General features: G+C 39.3%; 1 protein-coding gene across 6 annotated transcripts in view; it reads right to left on the reverse strand.

Moving 5' to 3' along the window:
- The window catches only part of KIF16B (kinesin family member 16B), a 215,270-nt gene that overhangs the window by 115,739 nt on the left and 80,233 nt on the right, over positions 1-19,298 (reverse strand). For all 6 annotated transcript variants that reach the window (XR_005452325.1, XM_038751766.1, XM_038751765.1 and 3 more), the window contains exons 13-15: positions 10,808-10,927; positions 9,798-9,849; positions 8,689-8,826 (exon numbers count right to left, since the gene is read on the reverse strand). Coding sequence is in view for 5 of the 6 variants with exons in the window: in XM_038751766.1 (XP_038607694.1) it covers positions 8,689-8,826; positions 9,798-9,849; positions 10,808-10,927 (310 nt within the window). In the remaining variant the exon portion in view is untranslated. The remainder of the gene's footprint in view (positions 1-8,688; positions 8,827-9,797; positions 9,850-10,807; positions 10,928-19,298) is intronic.

A 19,298-nucleotide genomic window follows, 5' to 3' on the forward strand; every position in this document is an offset into this window, starting at 1 on the left:
ATCATATATCTACCCCTAACTCTTAGTACAGTGCTTGACATATATCTGAGGACTTAACATACACTAATAATCACTGTATTATTATTGTCCTATACTGTTTAAATAAATTCCCCTCATTACTTAGTACAGTGATTTACAGGTGTTATATCATCAGCAGCATTTATTGAGCAGGAAGTTTCTGGCAAATATTCACTTGTCTACTCGTGCTTAAAATTAGACTGGGTAGATTTTTGTGCTATTTAATTTTAAACATTTTTGAAGACTATTTTACTATTAACAGCTTTGAAATATACTACAGAAGATCTTAAGACTAGAAAGTTTTTAAAATAAGTTAATGCACAACAAGATTCCAATTTATTTCTAAAGGATGGAAAGAGAAAGTCATAAAAGACAAAAAGAAAGAACTACACTTCAACTTTGGCATGCAGGTTAAATTCCACTGAATGCTAGTTTCACTCTTGGTTTACAATTCTGGATTAGGTGGTATGCAGCAATATTAACATGAAACTATCAGTATTAAAAATAGCAGCCACTTTTAACAGGGGTCATACCTGTAAATTATGCAATGCAGTTGGCCTTACAAACTCTAAGTGAAATGTGTTAATTTCTTCTGCAACTGCACAGATCATCAATTTTTTCCATTAAATGGAGGCAGGTGAAAACAACCTGCTGTACTAATTTAAAAATTATTTTAAGATCTATATTTTTGTACACAGTTTGCCCCAAAATCAAAGATAAATACTTTCCAAAGGGTGTATCAGATTGCCCAGTGATATTTGAGTAAGTGAAAAGCAGTATACAACAGAAATGCAAATGGATACACTCAGTACCGCTATGCACTTATTTTTCTGAATTTTCACTGGTATTATAAATTGCAAATGTTACATAAACAGTGTGATTCAAAGCTATCAAGAGTCTACCTAAGGGAAGAAACAAGTTATTCATCCAAAAGTGTTCACTTCTGCATTAAAATCCCCAGCCAAACCTGCCACTGAGCATCTCTGATCAACCAGTTCTTGGTCAAGCTACATAAAAGGTCTTTCGGGAACTTTCTATAGACTATCACCTGCCCCGTTCCCAAGTTCTTAAACAGATGCAAATGTATTTCAGCACTCAAGCAGATCTCATATTCAAGTGTACATAAGTGTGAATTCCCCAAATGAAGTTTCCACAGCACTTCCAAAAGAAGAGATGAATATGCAATGAGGGAGCCACTGTATCCACCACATAAATATGAGAGAGCTAGCAAACAAGAAGCATATCAAAGGGCTCTATTAATATGAAAAAAATATTTAGTAGGTTTAACTACCATCAGGAAGAGCATGGCATATTACAAAAAAATTAGAGAAAGGTAGATTTGGTTTCAGTCACTATTTTAGATGTTGAAACATTTTTATGAACAAAATATGTTACTTTTCAGTCCCATAGTCCCACTCATAGCAAAGAGAATGAATAAAAAGGAAACTCCTAAGAATCTGATGACCTAAAGCTGTTAAAGAAAAATGACAAAAGACCGGAATGTGGCTTTATCATATTCCTCTCAAAGCTACCAGTCTCTCTCCCACTATAGACTGTAATCGCCTTGTGGGCAGGAATAGTGTCTACCAACTCTATTTCACTAAACTCTCCCAAGTGTAGTGTTCGCACACAACAACGTTCAATAAAACCCACTGATTAACCTCCCAGTGGAGTGACTATCATCATCAGCAGCATTCCCTGAATGTCTTAAAATAATTATAATAATCATCGCATTTGTTAAGTGCTTACTATCTGCCAAGCACTGTTCTAAGTGCCGGGATAGATACAAGGTAAACAGGTCGGACACAATCCCTATCCCAATCCACATTTTACAGATGAGGTAATTGGGGTCCAGAGAAGTGAAGTGACTTGCCCATGGTCACACAGCAGACAAGTGGCAGAGATGGAATTAGAACCCATGTCCTCTGACTCCCACGCCCACGCTCTTTCCAACCACTTAGAAGCATTCAATAAACACAGATCTTGCCCTGACCTCAAGGAGTTTAAGGACCTAATTAGCAGAGGATATCGGTAACCCCACTGTGTGAATAAACTTCCGTTAATTTCCATGAATTTGCCTTATTTGAGGACTGACATCCTTCCCCAAATATTCTATACCTCGGCTTTCCAAGTCAAGAACTAATATTAATTCAGTCCAGCCAGACAGGGGCATTTTCTCCTCTGAAATGTGAAAGAGTAAACTGACTCTTTGGCTTATGGGAACACTGGAGTAGAAATGAGGGGAAAGTTGCGGGGATCAGATTAGGACAGGAGATGGTAGTTTGCCCGAAGACTTATCTTCTGCCAGGAAGACGAAAGGCTCCTCCCCAAAAGGGGTATGCCATGGCCTTACTTTCCTGAAATGATTTGTATTCCCCTCCTCATGATCTCAACCATGCAGAAACTGTGAAGAGACTGGAGTTTCCAGAAGTTCACAGTCCTTCTGAGCCTTGAAGATCTGACAACCAATAAAAACTTTCTGAAACCACAGAGCTCAAGCCCTCAGACAAATTTTGTTCATATTATAGGAACCAACTAGGAGCCAGAAGAAAGACTTCCAACTAAAGTGAACCATTCATTAAAATCATTCACTGCTTAGATAAGGATCTAATCTTTCTCAGAGTCAGAGTATTTGACACCATCGACCTGGGAGCAAATTTAGCTGTACAGAAGTTTTCCAAAGGCTTCCTTCACTTTCCTAATCCTTGTCTGCTTAATTCATCCACATTCTCCTCCTTCCTAGCTGTCTCTCAAGGACAGCTTTCTTTCCTACTCTAAAATTTTAGATACCATTCCTTTACATCTTAGCAAAATACATCCTCCTACAATCCTCTCCTCTAATTTCAATTTATTATTCTCTTTTGGCTCCTTCACTTCTGCCTTCAACATTTCTCATCTCCTGCATACTAAAAACGCCATCCTTCACCCCCACCCTGGAGCTCATCTCCTTCATTTGCATTCTTGGCCAAACTCCTTCAATAGGCTCTGCCTCTTACTAAGAAGAGGGAAAAAATGTGTGAGAACTGGAAAAAGGAGAGGACTGGAGAGCTATTAAATTAAAAGAAATACAAAAGAATTCCTGTGAACTGGATGTCTGTCAAAGCACACTATCATCTTCTGGGCACAATCAGGACAAGCTTAAAAACCCAACTTTAATCAATGATAATTGTGGTATTTGTTAAGCACTTACTAGCACTGTAATAAGAGCTGGGGTAGATACAATATAAGAGGATCTGACACAGCCCCTGACCCACATGGCGCTCCCAATCTAAGCAAATCTACAAGTGTCTTAAAGGTAAACTACAATCATTCCAACAATGTGAGAATTCCAGGTTCCGTTATACCCCAGTTAACACTATGAAACTAGTGTGTTGAGTGGAAAAATGCTAAACAAAGTAGAATTTTCATAGGGAATAATGGGAAGTGTACTATGGAAAATGTACTAATGCCTTGACCAAAATGGAATACATTTTTAACACAATATTGTTACATGATCAACTATCAATGCAAATAAGTACTAGCAATGAAAGATTTTGAATAAGAATTTTTTATACATATAGTCATAAAATATTTAATTTTCAAAGTGTAACTTTTCACATCTTAATCAGCAAAATGGCACTGTGTGCTAGAGTTTGGTGATTATTCTAGATGCCATTATAAATGCTAAATTGAAGTAAGCTTTAATCATTTTAAATATTCAACAAGAAAGGGAAGGGTTTTGTTGAAGCCATGGTAAACTTCACAGCATCATCTCCAAGTTAGAGATGTACAGTAAATAATTCCAGTATTAAAATGCAATACCTCTATCTCAAAGAGCACATACGAAGGGTACTCCAGGGAGAGGTTGTTCTGTTCTAAAGAAGTGCAGAAGTTTTTTGATTTTGGGGGGTTTTGGGTTTTTTTTTTTTTTTACCAGTACTGATATTATTAGGGGGAAAAATTTTCAATTACAAAAATGATCATTCGAGAAGGCTACAAGGTGGTTAACTCAGACAGATATATAACTTACTTGTAATGATGACAATGTGCTAACTTCAGAGAAACCTCAGTGACTAGAATTCACAAATACTTAAATTGATTTAGATAAGGAAGTGATAATTACCACATGTACTTTAAAATTAACACATTTCCAAATGAATAGCAATTTTCTAATGAAAAGAAAGATTTAAATATATTATATCAGCAATAAATTGGAAGTCACTGGAGTAGGAATTCAAAACTATAGGAATTCCATAAGTCATATTAGACATCTAGACTGTAAGCTCACTGTGGGCAGGGAACATGTCTACCAACTCTGTTATGTTGCTATAGTGTACTCTCCCAAGTGTTCAGTACAGTGCTTTCCACATAATAAACTCAGTAAATATGACTGATATTAAGTAGTGATGTAATTCATCATGCATCTGAAATTCCAGACCCCACCCCTGACCATGGCTAGATGGCTTCTGTCCTGTTTTTGTCAACCACTGCTGAGTTTAAGCCCCTTTGAGATTGTATTCTTCTGGAACAAGGAGAGATTCCTTAATTTTGACCCTGATAAGGATTCCTTCTTTTTTTATGTCAAGAAACCAGAAAGGGAGAGTGGGTGGGGGTATGTGTGTGTGGGTGGTGATGAGATAAAATATATACTGTTTGTTAGATGATGAAACTACAAATAAGTTTATTATAACAAATCAAACTTCAGGATATATACATGTACTGAAAATGACTGAATCTGGCTGAGAAGAGTAGAAATGGACCACATCCCACCTCTTTTAAGAGTAGGACGGTAAAATCTGCAATGGGTGAACACAGGAGATGCTGAGTCTATTCTTGGGAACCTTCAGAATTCCCGCAAATGTTTGACATAGCCAGATAAAAAGTTTCACAAAAAGATAAGGCTTTTTTTTTTTTTGGAAAAATGAAAGGTCGTGGTGAACTTTATTTGGTTTCTGTCTGAACAGAATTCAGCCCCTACCAAATATTCCTTAGCTTTAATGCTCTCCACAAACTCAAGACTCCCAATACCACAAAAAAGTCTTCTCTGGATTCCATAGCTCCCTCAGCCTATAATCCTCTCTCCTCCCACCCCACTCCTGTCCAAACTCCTGGAACAAATTGGATACTTGGACAGCTGTTTTCTCTCTCTCTGTCTCTCTCTCTCTCTCCCTCCCTCCCTCCCAATGCTTTTCTCACTCCACTACAGGCAGGTTTTCATCCCCTTCATTCCATTCAGAGCACTTGCTCTGGGAGTATAAATGATCTCTTCATAGCCAGTTGAACCGAGCTCTTCCCTGTATAATCCTTGACCTCTCAGTTACCTCCAACACTGATTGCCACTCCCTTCTTCTTGGAGCTCTATCAAAGATTGGTTTTGGTGACATTGCTCCTCACCCAGTTCCCCTTCTGTATCTTCTAGCACATATTTCATTCCTGATTTTCTTTGTTTTAATTGCACAAAGAAACAAAATATTTTAAAAATTACAGGGACATAGTCCCTTGCCTGCTCCCCACAAGAAACATTTTTAAACAGGTTTAAGATATACAGCCTCCCAAACCAGCGCTTAGAACAGTGCTTTGCACATTGTAAGCACTTAATAAATGTCATTATTTTTATTACTACTCCCACTATTTTCAAATAATTTTGCATGTTTTTCTCTCCAATTAGCTTGTATGTTCCCTGTGGGCAGGGAACAGAATGAAATGAAGGAATAAAAGAAATGAATGAAACAGAATGCAAAACTCCAGCTTTACTCCCTATTGATAATGTACTAGGAGCCCACTTAACCTACATCCTTCAGTTATGAATAGGGAGCAGAGGAGTCTAACTTGGAACTAGAAAAGTGCATTTATTTATATAAATGTTCATTTATTTCTATTGTGAATTAAACTACAGATATAATCCTCTGAGCAGGGTAGACAGCATTCTGATACTCGCTACAAGAATTTGCTTGTGAGCTGTTCCCAATTAGTCCAACTTTCCAAGAAACAAGGTAACACCAATGTTCCATTAAAAAGGCATGGCCATCACCAAATGTATTAATATCTCTGTCTCAGCTCTTGCCTTTCACTGAATCTGTGACACCGAACTAGAAGTTGTAGCAATAAAAAAAGAGGCAAGTAATCAATATTGCAGTGCATAAAGGATACATAAAACTACTTCAGGATTAGAGTTCTAACCCAAAGTCAAACTGGGGAATACATTAAGGTCTATCATAAAAAAGCCATATCATGTCCTTTTAGAAAAGGTTGACATAAGCCATCTAGAATCCTCAAGTAAAGTGCCTATATCAAAAGGAACAGCTTATTCTTAATGAAAATTCCTAGTATAGGAGTTTTTGTATCTTCTAGCACATACTTCGTTCCTGATTTTCTTTGTTTTAATTGCACAAAGAAACAAAATATTTTAAAAATTACAAGGACATAGTCCCTTGTCTGCTCCCCACAAGAAACATTTTTAAACAGGTTTAAGATATACAGCCTCCCAAACCAAGGTCAAGGTTACCGGCCTATTTTAAAATTTAAATTCTGTGCATTAGAAGGGCTCTTGAGTGTTATCTTTACTGCTGCAATGCCTCAGCAAAAGAAAAGGAAATTAGACATACAATGTATCGTCAGGTTGATTATATCACGCAATGCTTTGAGACATAAAGCCATCTTGCATCACGCTGCTCTGAATCTTGTTGATGATATTCATACTCACAACATAGCTTCCTTACACTTTTTAATGCAGCATTTCTATCTGCATTTTGATAACAAGGGAACTAACAGAGCTGGTTAGTGGCCCAGCAGAACGCCAGAGGTGCTTTATCCTGGCAGAACTGAAAATGTACCCTGCACAGTACTAAAACAATTAAGGAGTACCCCTCAGGGAAAGGAAAACTGATGATTAACCTTGAATGCCAATTAGTGCAATTACTTTTATAGGACAAGCCCTTTGATGACTAAGTGGGGAAAGGAAGCTTCTTGCTCCAGCCATTTTGATTTTGAATCAGGACATCAGACAGTACAGTAAAGTTTGTTCTTTGTCCCACCAGATTATCCTAGCTAGATGCAAGCCAGGTCATGATCTATTATGCCTGGTTCTCACCTCTTCATTCCCTGATCTCTTGCTCTTTATTTTTTTTCTGGATGGTATTTGTTAAGTGCTTACTATGCACCAGGCACTGTATTAAGGGCTGGGTTAGATAAAAGCTAATCAAGTTGGACAAAACCCACATGGGAATCACAGTCTCAATCCTCATTTGACAGACGAGGGAACTGAGATCTGGAGAAGTGACTTGCCCAGGGTCACAAAATATACAAGTGACAGAGCCAGGATTAGAACCCAGATCCTTCTGTCTTCCAGGTGCAGGCTCTATCCACTGAGCAACACCACTTTTTTTTTAATGGTATTTATTAAGTGCTTACTATGTGCAAAGCACTGTCCTAAGCACTGGGGAGGTTACAAGGTGATCAGGTTGTCCCACAAGGGGCTCACAGTCTTAATCCCCATTTTACAGATGAGGTAACTGAGGCACAAAGAAGTTAAGTGACTTGCCCAAAATCACACAGCTGACAATTGGCAGAGTCGGGATTTGAACCCATGACCTCTGACTCCAAAGCCCGTGCTCTTTCCACTGAGCCATGCTGCTTCTTTTTCTTCTCTTCTTGCTCATACCCTTCCTCCAGCCTGGAACACCCTCCTCCTTTCAATCTCCCAGATCACAGCTGCCCCCATCTTCAAAGTCCTCCCAAGATAAGTTCTCTTCTAGGAAGCCTTCCCAACTTGATTCTCTTCCCCTTAGGTCATACTCTCCAACTACAACCTCAGCACTTCTCGCACCGAGTACATATTTGTGCACTCAAGCCCACCAGCTACACTTCTGCATATATCCACTTACATACCCTATTTAAGCACTTTCTTTTATACACATTCGTTTTTCCTTTGTTATTTTTCCATTCTGAATTTCCTGTTTTAGGTGGCTATCTTTAATTCAAAGTTAATCTGGTGTCAGAGCAATACAGGTAAAATTCAATGACTTCATAAATTTTCCATTCTACTTGGTTCATAATGGTTCTATATCATCATCATCAATCGTATTTATTGAGCGCTTACTATGTGCAGAGCACTGTACTAAGCGCTTGGGAAGTACAAATTGGCAACATATAGAGACAGTCCCTACCCAACAGTGGGCTCACAGTCTAAAAGGGGGAGACAGAGAACAAAACCAAACATACTAACAAAATAAAATAAATAGGATAGATATGTACAAGTAAAATAAATAGAGTAATAAATATGTACAAATATATACATATATACAGGTGCTGTGGGGAAGGGAAGGAGGTAAGATGGGGGGATGGAGAGGGGGACGAGGGGGAAATCACTTATATCACTTTTTTATATTTCAGGGTTTTGTTGCCATAATGATATAAAATGAATCTCTTTCCCCTTGCCTATGGATGCATGAGCAAAATGGAAACACTACCTAGATGTCAACTTTGAGCTCAACTGAATAATGCAAACTGTTTCAGAAAAACATCATGAAAAGACATGGGAAAAAATAGCAAAAAGAGTCATCTTTTTAGTATTCCTTTTCCCTTTAATAATTATAGGTAAAATTAATTTCTCCAATCTAATCACATTCTTACCCAAAGCCACAGCATTAATTTGTAAACAACATCAGTACACTAAAGTCACTGGTCAGTTACCTTGGTTTAGGTGTGCAGCTTCCATAATCTGAATTCCATTCACAGAACACTGAGCTCGATTCAGTGGTATTAAAGTCACTGTCCCATTGATGTTTTCAAATACACAATGCTCACTTTCCAAATCAAGGCCATGAAGAACTGGATTGACAAACAAAAACAGGGAAGTATTTTATTTGCATGTTGGTACCTGATACATTCTCTGCAGTTCTATCAGAGATTGCAAATAAGACTTCCATAATTTCATGGGGGAAAGGGGCATTTAATTTGTGGTCACACCACAACAAAGATGGTAATGCAGTATCAGTAAGGAAAATGTAACACTGTGACACGTGACAAAAGTCTATGAAATAGGTGGGTGGCGGTCTTGCAGATAAATTACTGCCATGGAAAAGCAAGGACAAACCAGTCAGAAATACACCTGAGCATGGGGTGCTCCTGGCCTTAGGCTCCCTATCATGTCTCATATCACACTACAACCCAGATCACACTCTTTATTTCTAAGTAAATTTTCTATCAGTCCTTCAGTTCAGCTTGTCCCATCCTGAACTACTGTCCATGTTTTCCCTTCTGCTTGGGAAGTCTTGTGCCTTCAGCTTTGCCACCAAATCCGCACCTTCTTCAAAAGCTTCTCCTTCTCCAGGAAGCATTCCCCACTATGCTGCTCATTCCTTAACTTCAGCCACCCTAGTACTCTCTCTTACTAATGTTACTGATTTACTTCTGATCTTTTTTCCTCCTCTCCGTTGGAACTATGGTATATTTGTTGATTTATGTCAAATGTACTGTCCACTAAAATTATAAACTCCTAGAGAACAGGGACCTATTTCTTTTGTTTGTACCTGGTAAAAAAAAAAAAAGGTCTTCAAAAATACTATTTTATATTGCTCATAGATCTCAGGGCCTCAGGTCCCAAACTAGGAAGGGTTTGAGACAAGTTTTGACTTGAAATGGTCTCAATCTGATGGAACATAACATAAGTCTCAAGGGCATCTGGGCTGCTTGCTACATACACTTAAGAATCACTCAATTCAGGTTCATCAATAACATTTCCTCATTACACAAGAGGAAAATTGGAATTTAGAAGATAGGAAATGCTATCGATTGGTTACCGATATCCTGTTCTGTTGCAGCATCTTCTCGGCCAACATATGTTCGGCCTTCCTAGGGAGAAAAATGAAATCGATATGATTAGGTGCCCTGGAGGGTTACTGAGAAGAGCTTGAAAACAAGCAACAAATGGTCTATTGATGGCCTTGGAAACAGAATGGAAAAACCCAATAGCTAAACACCTAAACTCCACCCGCTTCTGCTCCGGCAGCAAACTATCAGCTGAAAAGAGGCCCAGACTGGCACTGGTCTGGAAGATGTCCGAAAGCTGAGATTTTCCCTCAGCACCGGCTGTCAACTGATAGCCGGTTTTGACCTGACCAGAAAGGGCCTTCTGTTATAACAGCCTATTTATTTGTTGATGGCTAGGGAGGGAAGAATTTCACAAACCTGTGCCAGCTCTGAAGCCTGAAACCAGCTGCAGGACACCAGGAGCCTACACCTGAACAGAAACACTCCAGCTCCTAAATTATGCCTGTCTATTGGCAAGCAATTACCGACAGGGCCTATGCCCAAGGAAGGGTTCTAAGAGCAAAATGCTCAGGCTTCTCCTGTGGCCACACCAGCACCCTCCCGGAAAGCCAGCTTGCCCCGGTAACTGTTGGCCCTAATCCAGTTGCTTACCTGAATTTTACAAAGACCAAAAATGAGCTTGCAACAATAATTTTCGAGTCTTGGTTCTAAATGCTTTAAGTTTACCCACCTTTCACTTTCTGTCTCCCCATTTCCTTAGTTCCCTGAAAGATAAAGCCACCAGTGACCCAACCCCTACTCAGAATTAGATCAAGTAGAGCTCCAGAACCCACACTGCACAATTTCCTTGTAACCAATTCCCCAATGTCCGTTATGATTCTATATGCAGGGGTTCTCACTGTAAACCTTTGAACAGATAGATGTTTTCACAGTATTGGAATGAAATGATAAACCTTGCCAAGGCTGGGAAACAGATTGAAAACACAATTACAATGTTCAATTTAAGTCTTGAAAGCTGTCTGCCTGGATTTATTTATACCTTCAAGTGATACAAGATTATTCCAGTACTCAGAAGGTCATCATCAATACCAATCAGGTGAGGCAGTTCAGAATCCAAAACAACTCCAATTCCTTCTTTCCGAAGGGCTAGAGTTTGTTCCTGAAATTTAAAAGAGAAGATATTTCTTTAAGCAACAGCAGTCGGGAATGTTCCATTCTCATGACTAAAAATAAACCTGTATGTGGTTGTACCTCCTAACTCACCCTTGATTGATAAAGTACCATTCCAGAATCCCCAGATATTGCAATCTAGTAGATAAGAACAATTAACCTCAGGTGCAGTTGGCACAATGTTAGCAAAATTTTATTTTCTCTGTGGAAGTGTTGATGAACTAGGAGATAGATAAAAAGCAAGGACATGAGCAGAGGAAGAGGAAGAGAAGCAGAGCGCCTGGATGATCCACACAACAAAGACAGCTTGGAATCACTGGGAACCAATATATGCCTATGAAATTTCATTTAGATCAAATCAACCCCTCAATGGTATTTGCTGATCACTTACTGTGTACAGAGCTTGTACTAAGTGCTTGGGAAAGCACAGTACAACAGAGTTGGTGGACATGATACTTGCCCACAAGGAACTTACAGTTTACAGACCTAGATGAAGCTAAATGGTCTGTAGCACTGACACAGAGGCTATTAACGCAAGTCATTTCCAATGTGCTCTATCTCTGAGAAAAGTTTTGAGTTAAATTGACTTAAAGTACTTAAGGTTAAAAAAAAGTGTTTGTAGATCTGTCACGGGCTCCATCAGGCACTCTCCCTGTTTCAAGAACAGACATAATAGAGATCTCAAGACGAAAGCGTATCTCAGAAAATGGTAACATGTTAACTAAGAGCTCCATTATAAAAGACAGAAGTCTCCTTCCCTCATAACCCCACTTCTCTAGGTAACCTGGAAGTGGGACTGAAAAACTGAGACGAGGATAGAAGTCTGAAAAACTTAGAAGGAAAAAATTAAGAAATAGAAACTTTAAATCTAAAGTGACATATACTTTACAAAAATTGATGCAAATAAAAGGAAAGGTTAGGAACATGTTTTTAGGATGTTTGTTAAGTGCCTACTATGTGCTAGGTACTGTTTTAAGCTCTGATGCAGATAGAAGATTATCAGGTTGGACACAGTCCCTGTCCCATGTGGCGCTCACAGTCAATCTCCATTTTACAGATGAGGTAACAGGCAGAGAGAACTGAAGTGACTGGCCCAAAGTCAAATAGCAAATAAGTGGCAGAGTCAGGATCAGAACCCAAGTCCTTCTGATTCCCCAGCCCGTGCTCTATCCATTACACCTGCTGCTTCTCTGGGTATTTGGGTATTTAACACCAGTCATTTTTTAAAAAGACTCTTCTTCATCACCCTCACAGAAGGTATTAGGGATTTGTGCTTTAGAAAAAATTTAGTAATTCCAGGAATCTTGATTCACTATGCATGGGCTAAGAATGGGGCTTTAAATTGCTTTTGTAAATCTTGCAAAAACCAACCAATTCCTATGCTGGCTTATCCCACGTTACAAGGAGATTTCATGTATTGCAAAAGGTGGTATTGTGAGGTAGTTATTCCCATTGACTTCCATGAAATTTGTTAGGCTCTGTTACAGAGCCAGCCCAAACATGAAGACCAGGTCTTACAGTTAAGTAAAATTCACATTGCAAATCCTCGCCCCTCTTTCGTTTTCTTCATTCCTAGAGGCTTTTCTGCTTCCTGGGGAAGAGAGATGCTAAAATGAATTACCAGTAAAGGGAAGCAACACAATTTTAAGATGGGCACCTAAGTGTAGCAGGAGAGAGGGGTAAGTAACTAAGAGTTTAGGAGGCATGGAAGTATTGAAGTGTAAGAAGGGGAAGAAATAAGGTGGGGAGATGAGTGACTAATTGGGGAAGGTCTCTCAGAGAAACTGTGATTTCAGAAGGGCTTTGAAGTTGGGGAAAGAAGTGGTCTGCCGGAGAAAGAGGGAATTCCAGGTAGAAAGAAGGGCTTAAGCAAAAGAGGTGAGAACAAGACACAGGGAGAAGGTTGGGTTGAGAGGAACACAGCCAGGGAGCTGGGGTGTAGTGGGCAAGAAGCAAAGATAAATAGGGGGAGATTCCTGATAGAGTGCCTTAAGGTCACAGGTCAGAAGTTACTGCTTAGGAATGGGCCATCACTGGAAGTTCTTGAGAAGTGGAGAGACATATCATGAGGTAGCTATACCTATGGTAAAGAATTAATACTGATAATAAATCTGGGATTTGTTAAGTGCTTCAGTGTCAAGCAATTTTCTAAGTACTTGGATAGTTACAAGTTTATCAGGATGGACAAAGTCCCTGTCCCACAAGGGGCTCATAGTTTAAGCAGGAAGGAGAACAAGAATTGAATTTCCATTTTACATATGAGGACACTGAGGCTCAGAAAAGTTTAAGTGATTTGCCCAAGGTCATTCAGCAAGCAAATGGTAAAGCCGAGATTAAAATTCAGGCTTGTGATCTTTCCACTAGGCCATGCCGCTTCATTGCATATTTCTAGACTGTGAGCCCATTGTTGGGTAGGGACTGTCTCTTTGTGCTGCCGAACTGTACTTTCCAAGTGCTTAGTACAGTGTTCTGCACACAGTAAGCGCTCAATAAACACGATTGAATGAATGAATCCAAGTTGAATGCATCTTGGTGTGGCTATAACCTGGAGTTATAATCAGTGTCCATCTGTTTAAAGCATTCCCTAATTACCAGCATGAAATATTAGTAGAATCAGTGTTCTTCCTAATAATTCACAGGTATTCTATATAGCCATATGGGTGAGGTTTTAATCACAGTAAAACATCCTGAATCATGTTCTTCAATCATTCATTGGCATTTATTGAGAGCTTAATATGTGCAGAGCACTGTACTAAGTGCCTGGGAGAGTACAACAGAATTAGCAGACAGCTTTATCAGATGTATGTCGAAGCACAGAAAAGATACACAGGCAAGTGACTTCTATTGTTCTGGATTTTTGCATTCTCAGAAAATAACAATGCTTACATGGTAAAAAAAAAAAAACTTTGTATGTTTTCTTAAGAATATAACATTAACAAATCATGGAATTTGAAAACAGGAAAAAGCAGCAATAGTTTACCTAGGATCATCCACCTCCAATATGTAATGTACACTTTGGACATGATTCCATTTAAACATTCACATTAATTACCATGTTTTATACTGAAATATACAATTTATTCCAATTATTTGATCAGAATTTGAAAAATGTAACATTAGATCATTTAGGTCAAAAGCATTACTTACACCAAAATGAAAAATGCCCAGGCACATATGATGGCAAAACCTGAATTATGTGAAAGTTTTTTAGGATTCAGTGGAAAAATTGATTTGTGATTAATGCTGCCCTGAAGCTCAATGACATTCAAACTGCATTCAACTACTACATGATATTATAAAAGTGTCACCTCATAAAACTAAAAACTAGGGTTTAAATCACTGTTCAAGTGAAAAAGTAATTTCAGACAAAAATATCTATCACATATTAAATATTTATTAAGTGGCATCTACTGTTTTACATAATTTATAAAGCCACACTTTGACAAGACCAAAAACTGAAAACAGTTCAGGCTGGAGCCCCTTTGCACAATTGCTACCACTTCGGGTCCTAGGAAACAGATAAAATATTTAGAGCTACCAAGGATTGAAAATCAAACTGCCGGGGAAAACACTGATACACAAGCTAGGACCAAAGAGTGAAGAGCTTCCCCAGCCACTCCTTGATATTGCAATATTTTGTGTTCTTTTCTTAATGACCATATATACATATGTGCTCACTTGGCTCACACATGGGCCAGGCCTGGGCCTGACACATATTGGACCACAAAGGCCCACCAATAATAGGATCCCTGGAGTTCAAGTCGCCTAGCAATAGCGATTTTATGCTCAAGACTTCCCAGGCCATCATTCTTGGGTGAACAAAACTGGGAAAACCAAAGCAGCTATCCTACAGCACTAGGAGTTTTCAATAACTCACTCTAACCTTAGAGGGCTACGTCCTCATTTCTTACTTCCCTCTCCCTTCGAGTTGCCCCAGGGACTGAGGTCAATAAATAGTATTAATTGATTGGGCATATTCAGTGCCTTCAGTGTGCAGAGCATATGTACAAAGGGACTAGATCCCTACTCATAAGGATTGTGTCTCCTATGACAACCATACTCTCTCAAAAGCTTATTCAGTGCCCAGGTTTATGGAGAACATGCCCAAATTTCTGTGTTTGGAGCTGGCAGCATATGTCACAGTAGCATAACTCCCAATGTTCAAACTATAAGCTACACCTAGAAATTCAGTTCCCAGGCAACTGAGCCACCACTCAACTCCCATACCTCTCCTTCACTTTTATGTTCAATGACACGATGCTGCCAAAATCCAAAAGAAAGAGCCTAACCCAGCTGAACTGACAATCAAGCTGTTTTAAGGAGATTGAAGTTTACTTCAGTCTGTCCTAACTAGTAAAAACAAGTTTATGGCCTGGTAACATTTTTGTCCTCATCAGCAAAGCAGGTCTAAAGTATTTACTGCATCCTCCATTAGGCAATATAAAAACCAAAGACAGCTATTGATTACGCTTTCCTAATCATGATAAATCTAAAAAGGTGCACACCAGAGTGTCTAATTCAGCAGAAAAAAAAGTCCAACTACATTAGGTCTTTGTTTCAGTTTGAAAAGCATAAGTCTGGTGAACTCTGTCAGCCAGGAAACCTGCAGGAACACAGACCACAGGAAAAGAGCGGACTTCAAGTCAGGTGTGGGGGGGTGGTCTATGCTACTTCCAGGCCTCCTTAGGCCAATGCAACCACAGACTCCAGAAAGCAAGGTGGCTGTTGCATTACTCAACACAGAATCTCACAGATGTGAGGTGCCTATAAGAACTTAAAAAAAATAAATAAATGCAACTCGTTCCTCCAGAAGTAAAATTAGGCCGAGGTGTATGGATCCAGGTATCCCCGTACTCATGGGGTTTGGTTTGGGCATAGCTCCTGACTCTTGACCAGTGAAATTTTAAACTAATGCTCATTCAGTCAATATTGTTCATTAATTGGCACTGACTGGCCTAGCATCAATTATCAATTGCTTATGGTTTTAGTTAGTTGTATATCTTGAGTTTCCAAGTACGAATGAAAAAATTCCAAAAAGGTAGCCCGAAAACTTTCTGAAATCCATTCACCTCCCAATCCTCAGGCTGCCTAAAATTCTCGTCCCTATGTACCCCTGAACTCAGAGTGAAAAGCTGGCCTTTTGGCTTCTTCAGATGATATACCTATAGGCTAGCTGTATTCAATCAATCCTTTTTATTGAGCAGTTACTGTGTGCACAGCATTTGAGAGAGTGTAATATTACCGAGTTGGTAAGACATGTTTCCTGCCAACAAGGAGTTTACAGCCTAGAGGGAGGAGTTTACAGAATAAAGATAAATGCAGCAGGCAGCAGCACCATCTGAGCTGTATTAGATTATACTCCCAGGTTTGGCAGTTTAGGTGCCACAGTGATTCTGAGCAGGATGAGTTTCCTCTACCATTCTGTCATATGTGCTTTGCAGCTTTTTATTTGTACAGCTTGGAGTGCTTCTCCACTGGGGATGATTTTGGGGTTTTTTTGTTTTTTCATTTCAGCATTATCCAAATGTGGAAATAGCATTTGCCAGGAACCTGGCCTTATACTCTGTTTATTAGGTAAGTGGAAAATACACAGTAGGTGATGAAAAAATCTCAATAATTAACAGCAAACTTCTAGACTGGGGATAAGACAAGTTTAGGGAGGTCCTCTTCAGGGAGTCAACCTGCCCTGCCTCTACAATACAGATGCCCTACCTCTACAATACAGATTTCCAAGATCACAATTCTGGGATACGTACCACACATTCTCATTCTTACACCTAGTTTTTACAGCCAGCTCTGAATCTGAAAGCCAGTTCCAGAACCCTTTTTGGTAGGAAAAAAACCCAACATGTACTAAAATTCAACCGTCCACTACCTCTGATCCTTGGCCTCTTCTCTCTGCAATGAATATATCAACGAATTATCCTTTAATATGTGCATCAAGTAGAAACTCTGGGCCACTGGCTTTAAGACACTCCATCAATTCTCTTTTCTCCCAGTCTTCATTCCACCTAAGTTAACCTTTTCACTGTGCTTTGTCCTTGAGTATCCTGTCCCTAACTCTATCTTCAAACCCTCGTGACATCCAACTTCCTCCATGATGCATTCTCTGATTCACTTATCTTTTCCCCACCTCATATCCTCCCAACTACAACCTCAGCACTTCTGCACTCACAGGTACCTACAGCACTTTTAGACATATTGATTCATACATTCAAGCATGGATTTATCCACCTTTCCAATCTCCTTTCCCTATCATTAATTTGTGTCTGTCTTTCCCATTGGATGTAAACTCCTGAAGGGTAGGAATCATACGCTTTACCTCACCTGTACTCTCCCAATGAGTGCAATGTTCTGCCTACACCAGGTACTCAATAAATACTGGTTGAATAAAGTGTCAGGCAGAAACTAAGGGTAGCAAGAATCTGTGACACAAGTTGAGCAGGAAAGAAGTAGTGTTAAAGGTGCACTAGTGATGGTGTAGCTCCACTTCTTCCCCAGAAAGCAGGAACACTGCAGGGGTTGAGGCATATTATTAATTTCACCATCACCATGAAACACTGACTGATGGTCCATGGGGCTACATAAGATTCTTTGAAATTTTCACAGAGAAAGAGCTCTTTGTGATAATTGACCCAGGCTAGAGGGCATTTTGTTATTTATATGGCAGCATTCTAATTACACTACTATATGACAATAAGAAAAATGTTTAGGCAGCTAGAGACTCCATGAATTTTCCTTCACAGAAGTAATGAAATTGCCAATAAATCAACCCCTAGATCGACTGAAAAAGCTGAGTTTCACAAGGCTTTTGGCACTATCTGTTCAAAATGGTAAATATAATTAATACTGCCCTTTTAATGTGCCGAACCACTTGGAGCAGTTTAATTTCCATGTGCCGAACCGCTTGGAGCAGTTTAATTTCCTCTCCACTTTCCACTGCAGCAACTTCATTCTTTATTTAAACGCTGAACAGTGAACTGCTGGCACACACAGTTCACAGAATACATTCCGGAGATATTTCCAGTAAAACAGAACATTATGTTGGCCCGAGTAACTCTACCAACTGACTGCATTTAAATTATGCAAAAATGCATAATATCAATTAAAGAAATTAGGTGTGAAAACACATAAAGGCAAATTTCCTTATATTAACTTTTAACCAGACTCTCTAACAAAAATGAGTTTTCAGTTAACAGGTACATTGGATATACAGTATTTAATTCAAATGGAACAGTACCCCATGATACAGGATTCGCACGGTTTTTTAAAAAACATCTTTGTTCCCATTAAACCTAGAAAATCTTTTCATATAAAACCTCTTAGGATGGGCATTTTATGTTAAAAATTCAACTAGTTAAAAATTGTCAGTTATACATCTCTGAGACTGGAACCATCTTGTTAAAATAACCCAAATGTGGAGCAAAATGACCCTTCCACCAAACAAGGATTCAGAAAAAATAAGGGAGATAAGGAGTCTGACCAGCATCCAAACAGAAGGTCTCTATAAGCTTGGATGAAGCCAGCTGAAAGATGCTCTAAAACAAAATGGTGACCTGTGGCCTAGTGGAAAGAGCACGACCTTGGAGTCAGAAGACCTGAGTTTTAATCCCAGCGCCGCCAGCTGCCTACTCTATGGCTTTGGACAAGTTGCTTAACTTGTCTATCCCTCAGTTTCCTCATCTGAAAATGAGAATGCAATGCCTCTTTTCCCTCCTACTTAGACCATGAGCCCGATGTGGGACAGGGACTATGTCCAACTTGATCAACTTCTATCAACCCCATTGCTTAGAACAGTGTTTGACACACAGTAAGTGCTTAAGAAATGCAGTAATAATGAATTTAGCTCAGAAGAATTTACTCAAAAGGAAATGCAAAGTAAGACTCAGATTGAAACTATAAACTCAGAAATGGATCAGAAACCAGAAAACTACCCTCTTACTCTTTTAATTAACTTTACCCAAGGGGATTGACTATATGATAGAGACTCCTTTACCAGTGGCAGACCAGGGTTTCAAAGAAGGGGTGGGTTTAAGATCGGGAAAAACTAAAATTTCCATCCTAAAACTTAGAAGCAAGGCTTTGCTTGTTTAGCCTACTTTCCCACAGTACTGATTAAGCAAAGAAAGAGATCACACATGGAAGACTTGGCTTCAGAGCAGAGGCAGAAAAACCAGGAGCTATCTCCCCTTCAGCAAAGTGGATACAGCACAGGCAGGACTGGAGGCAGTAGTCCTGGGACCCAGCTCCCTCACTTGCCTATATTACCTGGGGCAAGTCACTTATCTTTTTTGGGTCTCAGTTTCCCCATCTATAAAATGAGGATTAAATACCAGCCTCCCTCCTGCTTAGACTGTGAG

The sequence above is a fragment of the Tachyglossus aculeatus genome, chromosome 9 (genome assembly GCF_015852505.1).
Source record: "Tachyglossus aculeatus isolate mTacAcu1 chromosome 9, mTacAcu1.pri, whole genome shotgun sequence".
NCBI lineage: Eukaryota > Metazoa > Chordata > Mammalia > Monotremata > Tachyglossidae > Tachyglossus > Tachyglossus aculeatus.